The sequence below is a fragment of the Salmo trutta genome, chromosome 39 (assembly GCF_901001165.1).
Source record: "Salmo trutta chromosome 39, fSalTru1.1, whole genome shotgun sequence".
Lineage (NCBI taxonomy): Eukaryota > Metazoa > Chordata > Actinopteri > Salmoniformes > Salmonidae > Salmo > Salmo trutta.
In genome coordinates this window covers 5,840,585-5,849,179 of record NC_042995.1, presented here as the reverse complement: position 1 = coordinate 5,849,179, position 8,595 = coordinate 5,840,585, and the positions used below count along the sequence as shown (strand labels likewise).

The 8,595-nt window shown below is 44.2% G+C and overlaps 1 protein-coding gene across 1 annotated transcript; it reads left to right on the top strand.

Annotated features, from left to right (window-relative positions):
* Positions 1-401: 401 nt before the first annotated feature.
* Positions 402-6,588, top strand: slc19a1 (solute carrier family 19 member 1). Its single transcript, XM_029740779.1, has 6 exons — positions 402-492; positions 1,320-1,988; positions 3,785-4,586; positions 5,518-5,710; positions 5,884-6,025; positions 6,138-6,588. Exons 2-6 carry the CDS (start codon positions 1,716-1,718, stop codon positions 6,339-6,341), a joined length of 1,614 nt encoding a protein of 537 aa, XP_029596639.1. The 5' UTR covers positions 402-492; positions 1,320-1,715; the 3' UTR covers positions 6,342-6,588.
* Positions 6,589-8,595: the final 2,007 nt, after the last annotated feature.

The following is an 8,595-nucleotide window of genomic DNA, read 5'->3' as shown; positions in this document are numbered from 1 at the left end:
AGCTCACACGTGACGCGAAAAGAAAGCTACAAACATTCTCGTATGTTTTCTCCTCATACTATAACAACGTTACTTCATTCAGTTACATTGTAACGCCGACATGTAGCCTACTCCCCAAAGATTTAATATGGACGTTCACACTGAGGGGATTATCCATGGGGCAATGTCCAATTGCGTGCTCAGTAGAACGCTCTATGTTTTGTGTTTGTCTTTATTCATTAAATGTTCATGTGATATTATGTCCTAATATATTGGAATACATTATGTAGCCTATTGGCCATTGATATTGAAACTAGGGAAAAGTATTGATCATTGAGTGATATACTCATGTTAATTGATTAAATACCTTTTAAGGTGCCTTTTGGATTATCTCAATCAACAGAAACTACAGCCCCCATAGTTCCTTGCAAAATCTCACAGACTCAGTTGCTCTGAAATGCATTCAGCTGAACAACAGCGCGCACACGAGTTCAGTCGGGGAAGAATTTAGAGGTAGGTTTGACCTACTTTCCTTGTCAATGTATAAAGTTGTGTGTACATTGTTTAAAACCCAATTACTGGTGTCAACTTCAGCTAGCTGACAAGTTCACCAATGTTCCCAGCAATAAGATAATATTAACTCGCATGATGGAGCTAACATTAGCTAGATAATGTCTATTGTAGACAGCTAAATTGTTTAGGCTGGTTGATGTTAGCTGTAGCTCGCTCTCTGACATTGTTCACTGGCAAGGGGTTTATCAAAATAAGCTCAGCTACCTCTTCCAGACAAGTTTAGCTACCTTTAGCTAACTAACGTCAGGTATTCCAGACTGGAATCTGGTTCGCTAACGTAACTAGTTAGCTAACATTGAATATAGCTAGTGCCAGCCATGCGTGCAGAAGTTGCACCCCTGTTTTAGCGAATACTTTTTAAAGTAACTATATCTGGTCTCTAATGCTTTCAGCATTGCAATTACAACGCTATTTAACTATGCAATAGCTGGTCGAGAGGTAGACGTTACAAAAGTCGTTCGTTGTGAATCTATTTTTGGATTGTGTCAACCCCAAGTTAATAAATCAGTCCAACAGAGAACAACAAAATTATAATACACTGACTGCAACCAAATAATACTCGTGACCTGACAGCTCAGATCTGTTAGGGTCCTTGTTTACCATGGTTGTTACTATAATACGTGTGATTTGCTGTTCCTGCCTGGAAAGGACAGCTTTGGACATAGGGAGTTTGGTTGAGCACCATCCCACAAAATAATGAAGAATACAGCACTCTGTCAGAAAACAAACTTTGAATGACTATTTGCAAACATTCTTGTATTTTACAGGTTCACAATGACCAGAGGTCCAGCTGTAAACTAGCTTGCTTTCAATCATTGTTAATCCTTGGAATGGAGCAAAGGTTGACATTCTCTCATACATACAGTATGAAAATGGCTGCAGGTAGCACTTTAACTCCATGTTTGTCATTGTGAAAGGTTCCCCTCTCACCCCCTCTGTAATGTTTAACACTGGATCCTTTGTGGAACTTGTAAGGGAAGAGTGCTAACAGGAATCTCTACTCATTGTCTGCTTAGAACATCTGAATTAGAGGTTTAGGCCCTACTCTCTGGTTTCTATGAAAATTTCTATAGCAAGCCTCTTCACTATAGCAGTACCACTTAGTCATTTGATACAGTCAGAGGTAGACTTGGGACTCCAGTGTCCACTGTCAGGCCACTACCATGGTGGACAAAGACGTTATGGTGAGTGGGGACAGGGCTGTGGAGGAAGAGGCTGAACTGGACCAGAAGGAGAACGCCCCAGGAGAGCCTGACCCTGAGATGGCTCTTCCCCAACCTGAGGACCCCTCAGACGGCCAGACCAAGACAGCCCGGACCTGGGAGTGGTCAGTGGTGTTCCTGTGTTTCTATGGGTTTATGGGGCAGCTGAAGCCTGGGGAGCCCTTTATAACACCAAACCTGCTCAGCATGGAGAAGAACTTCACCAGGGAACAGGTTAGTGATGCACAGTCATCCCCCTATAACAGTTTGGAATGTTGGTGTGGTGTGTTTTGTGTGAGTGCAAGTATGTAGTGTGTGTATACAATTATCCGTGTGTGTCTTAAGTTAACCACAGTTTTTCAGGGTGGGTAGATGTGTAGGAGGTAGGGCTGCACGATGTGGGTGAATTATTTTCATACCAAATGTTGCGATTTAATGTTAAAGTTCAAAATACTAGGGTGAACTTTTGGAATCATAGAAATGGAATAACTTATATTACAAAGTAGGGCTGGGAATTGCCAGGGACCTCACAATACAATATTATCACGATACTTAGGTGCCGATACGATATGTATTGCGATTCGATACTGTGATTTCATTGTGATTCAATGTTCCAAACATATTGCTCACCATTTGTCTGCTGCAGAGGGACAAGAGAGAGCCTGAGAAAATGAGTTTTTTGATCAGTCATGGAAATAAAAGTGCTGATACAAATTGGCTCCCTATTTAAATAGAAGATGGAGAACAGTGCAATTTTTTTGGGGGTGATATTGTCAGTGGTATGATATATAGTCACAAATAATATCCCAATATGTAACTGTTATTACATATCGGACATCGCTATTAAGAACCAAAGTGGAAAGCGGCATCGTTCTTGTTTTGGAACGATTGGTTGACTGCATTGACCTAACAGAATAGCATGCAAACTTCCAGTGAATCTAACAGCAGGGAGGAGGAACTGCACCCCTTCGTGGGAAGCAGCCGCAAGAGGAGAAAAAATGGCGGAAACTATAAAAATGTCCATTACACGTTTCAAAATATTGCATGCAATATGGATCTCTTGCGATATGGATATTGCACGTCAATATTTTGATTACGATGTGAATTCAATAATTTTGGAGCACTAGTAGGAAGGATCGAGAAACTTATCTTCACTCTTGCTTAGTAAACAGTATATTGTTAGTCGTGCCAACTTTGCTATCTGTCTTCTATGGTCTTCTACTGAATTTTTATTTTTTATTTAACTGACTTGCCTAGTTAAAAATATATATCTTTTTTTTTTTACAAAATTTGTATTTATTTATTTAAAGGCCAGGGCATGTCAGTTCAACCTGAGGCCCAATTGATTTTGAGGGATATGAAAGGTAATGTTCTGCGCTGGAGGCTATAGCCTTGTATGACACGTAGAATGACAACCCTGATATAAGCTATATCAGCTGACACGAGTTCATCTGAATTTATACTAGGAGCTTGAACTACAACCGCTCAATCCCAAAGTAATAGAAAAAAAGTGTCAGTTATTATTTTCCAGTGTTCCTTAGTCATGGAACCCACTGGACTGTAATAAGGCTATCACAGTGTGAGTGCAGTAACCCCTCCTCAGTATGGTCAAAGTTCACATTCCTACAAATTAGGTCAGTCTCTTTTTCTGATTCGTTACTGTAGGCTTATCTGGCTCAGTATCAACTAATGAACCTAATGGCCTGACGTCTGCAGACTCATTGGAAGTTGTCCTTGCCTACAATGTAGCATTAGTTCAAATGAAGGGGATCAGTGAAGGTTTTTGCTCCCCTCATTTCCTGTAGAGGGGGATTAATGTTGTTGCATTGCGAAGATTATTCTGAACAGCATATGAGGCATGTGCATTTATTTGTCAGTGTTCGACGACTCACGAGAAACTAGCCTAAATATGCAATTTGAGAACACCTGCCGGCTACAACAACTAATTACAAGGAGAATTAGATTCCATGTTGCCCTCTGTCTCTTCTATGTGGTCTCCCCCTCTCATACCTGCCATTCTCTTCCTCCAGGTGACCAATGAGATCAACCCGATCCTGTCCTACTCCTACATGGCGGTGCTGGTGCCAGTCTTCCTCCTGACAGACGTCCTGCGTTACAAGCCCGTCCTGGTCCTCTCCAGCCTCAGCCATGTGGCCATCTGGCTCCTCCTCCTCCTGGGCTCCTCCCTCTTAGAGATGCAATTCATGGAGTTCTTCTACGGCATCACCATGGCAGCACGCGTGGCTTACTCCTCCTATATCTTCTCCCTGGTCACCCCAGAGCTCTACCAACGCGTGGCCAGCTACTCGCGCTCTTGCGTCCTCATGGGGGTGTTTGCCAGCTCGGTGCTGGGCCAGGTGCTGATATCCGTGGGCAGGCTCTCCTTCGCCACACTCAGTGCTGTTTCCCTGGCCTTGGTGTCCTTCGGCCTGGTGCTCTCCTGCTGCCTGCCCTGGCCCAAGAGGTCCCTGTTCTTCAACAGGGCCCACCACGCTGCCCATCGGAACCTCCAGGAGCAGGCTGCCGCCCAGTCGGAGCTAGCCAGGATGAAGCAGGGCGAAGCGGGCTTGGGTTCAGGTGACACCCCCTCCCTGGCCCCTCTCAGCTCTGGTTCCTCCTGGAGGGACTCGGTGTTTATTCAGATGCTGAAGGAGCTGAGGAATGTGCCGCGGAGGCCCAGCCTGAGACTGTGGAGCCTGTGGTGGGTGTTCAACTCCGCTGGCTACTACCTGGTGCTGTTGTACGTCCATGTCCTGTGGGACAAGGTGTACCCCGCCACGGAGAACAAACACGTCTACAACGGAGGGGTGGAGGCTGTCTCCACGCTACTGGGTGAGGGATCCATTTCCCTAGGTTTTAGTTTTAGTCTGGGTACAAAGGCCCTCCAAAGCCAGGTATACAAGTGTTTTAATAACCAATGTGTAGCAATCACCTGGGTTTTTACTGTCTGACAGGGTAGGAGCCTGTGTTCTCCAAGTCAATGATTCCTACAAAATATTAACACCCCTACAGCAGTTGGCAGAGGTAGTAGTGAGAGCACCATGGCACCATGCTTCAAGGTACATATTTTCTCAGTCAAATGAGTTCTCCGGCATCACGTGACATCAGGTCAATAAGTTTGTCTTAGACCAGGGTTTCCCATCTCCAGTTCTCCAGTACCCCCAACAACACGTTGTTGTAGCCCCAGGCTAACTCGCCTGATTCAATAGTTGACAAGTAGAACAGGTGTGCTTGTCTGGGGCCACAACAAAAATGTTCACTGTTGGGGGGACTAGAGTTGGGAACCACTGTTTTACACTGACCCCTCTCCAATGATTTAATTATGACTGAAGTTGCATGACCTGAACAGCTGACAAGGACAGGAGACATACAAAGCCCATCTATCCATCTAGAAAGAGGAATTCCCATGAAGCAGAATGTGGTGAGACAACAGAAGACTAAACAGTCACGTTCTGTTGAAAGGTGTGGAAGATGACGATGGGTTAGATGTTGATCACACAGGGAGATGACGCCAGACAATATGCTGCTCCCCATAGTCATTTACTATAATTATTTTATTGATGCATAATAATAACATAAAGGCTTACTGAACCAGCAATCCCCTCTGTTTGCCTTGATATGATAATGTCAAACTGACCCTGAGTCCACACACACACACAGCATTTATTAAATGAAGTTCCCCCAAGCCTTAATCACCTACTCAATCATTAACTTTGTCGGCTTATCTTCTTCGACTAACTCCACCTCGTTAACTCTGTCCCAGGTGCGATCACGTCGTTTGCAGCAGGCTTCGTGAAGATCCGCTGGAACGTGTGGTCTGAGCTGGTGATCGGCGTCATCACGGCTCTGCAGGCTGGCCTGCTGCTCCTCATGGGGACCACCAGTAACATCTGGGTCTGCTATGTGGCCTACTCCCTCTTCAAAGGTTTCTACCAGTTCCTCGTGCCTATCGCCATGTACGTTTCTTTAAGTCTACCTTTATTTAACGTCGTTGTGTACATATAATGGGATTTTGGGGATTTTCATGTTCAGACGTGTGCAGTGTATGAATGCATTGTCATAGAATTGTCACATCTTTCTTACTTTAGGCTGTACATTTAATCTGCTGACTATCCTGTTGTGTTTGAAGTTTCCAGATCGCCTCGTCGCTCACCAAGGAGCTGTGTGCCCTGATGTTTGGGGTCAACACTTTTCTGGCGACCGTTCAGAAGACCATCATCACCCTCATCGTCTCTGACAAGAAGGGTCTGGGACTAGACGTGCACTCCCAGGTAAGTCACACACACTCTGATTACGACCACGCTCAGACGACTTCCTGCAAGCTGACGTCACCCATATGGGAACACCATGTTTTCTAATGAGTGCTGTTCTGTTCTCCAATAGTTCCTGGTCTACTTCTTCTACTTTGCCTTGCTGACGGTCATCTACCTGGGCTGTGCTGCCTGGGTCATCATTCGCCACTACAGGAACCAATCGGCAGGAGGGGGAGGGGACACACACCAGGCCACGCCCACTGAGCTATGTTCCGTACCATCAAACCCCTCGGAGACGGAACCTCTGTCCAATGGGAACAACGTGAAGGCCTGAAAGGGATATTCCTGGATTTTGGCAATGAAGCCAACATCCCCAGAAGCCAACATTCCCCAGAGTCAGATTAACTCGTGGAGACCATTTTTATGCATCTGCATGCAGTTTGAACTAGCGTTAGCGAAATTGCTAACTACCGCAATGACTGAAAGTCTATCGGAACAGCTAGCATGTAAGTCAAATCAAATCAAATCAAATTTATTTATATAGCCCTTCGTACATCAGCTGAAATCTCAAAGTGCTGTACAGAAACCCAGCCTAAAACCCCAAACAGCAAGCAATGCATGTGAAAGAAGCACGGTGGCTGGGAAAAACTCCCTAGGAAAAACTCCTGAGAAAGGCCAAAAACCTAGGAAGAAACCTAGAGAGGAACCAGGCTATGAGGGGTGGCCAGTCCTCTTCTGGCTGTGCCGGGTGGATATTATAACAGAACATGGTCAAGATGTTAAAATGTTCGTAAATGACCAGCATGGTCAAATAATAATAATCATAGTAGTTGTCGAGGGTGCAACAAGCACGTCCGGTGAACAGGTCAGGGTTCCGTAGCCGCAGGCAGAACAGTTGAAACTGGAGCAGCAGCATGGCCAGGTGGACTGGGGACAGCAAGGAGTCATCATGCCAGGTAGTCCTGAGGCATGGTCCTAGGGCTCAGGTCCTCCGAGAGAAAGAAAGAAAGAGAGAAAGAGAGAATTAGAGAGAGCATATTTACATTCACACAGGACACCGGATAAGACAAGAGAATACTCCAGATGTAACAGACTGACCCTAGCCCCCCGACACATAAACTACTGCAGCATAAATACTGGAGGCTGAGACAGGAGGGATCAGAAGACACTGTGGCCCCATCCGATGATACCCCCGGACAGGGCCAAACAGGCAGGATATAAGTTGTTCCTATAGACTTCCAGTCATTGCGCTAGTTGGCATTGGCTCGCGAAACTACCTCTAACTTCCTTCATACTGGATGCAGAGACATAAAAATGGTACCCATGAGTTCATCTGACTGTGGGGAAGTAGATAAAGGGCCTCAGTGCCAAAATCCTCAACTATCCCTTGAACATTGTCATCTTTACATCAACACCTAAACCCCCTACACTGACATTGAGTGGTCTAAACGGTCTGGGAATCTCTCGCTACGGTTTCCACACGACTGCACAAGGACAGATGAGACTTAGAGGTGAGTCGAGACCTCATGACACTTGGTTGGATGTGTTGGTGGAGTGTAGTTTACCAGTATTAGTGAACAGTCACTGTTCTCAGCCCTTAGTGCCTTATCAGTTATATCCAACGTGTATTCAGTTCACCAAAAGGATGTTATTATGGAATACATCTTTTTTTTCTCAATGTTTAAAGAATTACAGGCAGCCCACCTACATTACTACAAGATAAAAAAGCTCACTCGATCAAGCCTAATGGTCTTGTAAGCAGCGGTGGAAAAAGTACCCAATTGTCATACTTGATTAAAAGTAAAGATACCTTCATAGAAAATGACTCAAGTAAAAGTCTAAAAGTATTTGGTTTTAAATAAACTTAAGTAAGAGTAAAAGTAAGAGTATAAATGATTTCAAATGACTTATTAAGCAAACCAGATGACACAATTACATTTTTTATTCATCAGTAGCCAGGGGGACACTCAGTGAGACATCATTTACAAATTCAGCATTTACACCACTGCTTGTAAGTAGCAATACATGACCTCGTATGCGGTACAAATCACATTATTGTGGGAGCACCTCTTAGAGAAGGAATTAGGCTGTTTGAGAAGGTTTGCATCCTAAGCAACCTGCCTCAACATTGTTTCAAGTACAATAGACCAGCAATAGACTGTAATAGGTCAATTTAAGGAATTTCCTTTTTCGGCTTTAGACCAATCCCTACTTCTCACTCAAAACAGTGTTTTGTTTTTAATAGTCAGAGTTTGGGCCTAGTTGTCAGCCTGATGTTCTCAGAGAGACTGTTGACATGTCATATGTAGTGGCTGCTTTGCTCTTATCCCAGAAACATCCCAAATGGTGTTATCCACTGGTGATTATGTTCAGTTTTCCAAATACAGGGTAATCATATGTTCCCTGATAATGTTGAAGCACATTTATTTTCGTAACTCTGAGTGAGAAAATAATAATCTCAAGTGGAGGGGACCAATAAGAAATGATCTACAGAAACAGTCTAATTCTACTGGACTACTTCTTCTACTGATGGAACAATAGCCTGTTATATTCAGCAAATGATTCACTGTTTGCGATCATTAGGAATT

Excerpts from the sequence above, each read along its gene's own strand:
- slc19a1 (XM_029740779.1), top strand. The coding sequence starts at position 1,716 with ATGGTGGACAAAGACGTTATGGTGAGTGGGGACAGGGCTGTGGAGGAA. Across the intron at positions 1,989-3,784 it reads AGAACTTCACCAGGGAACAG|GTGACCAATGAGATCAACCC; the intron begins GTTAGTGATGCA and ends CTCTTCCTCCAG. Across the intron at positions 6,026-6,137 it reads GACTAGACGTGCACTCCCAG|TTCCTGGTCTACTTCTTCTA; the intron begins GTAAGTCACACA and ends GTTCTCCAATAG.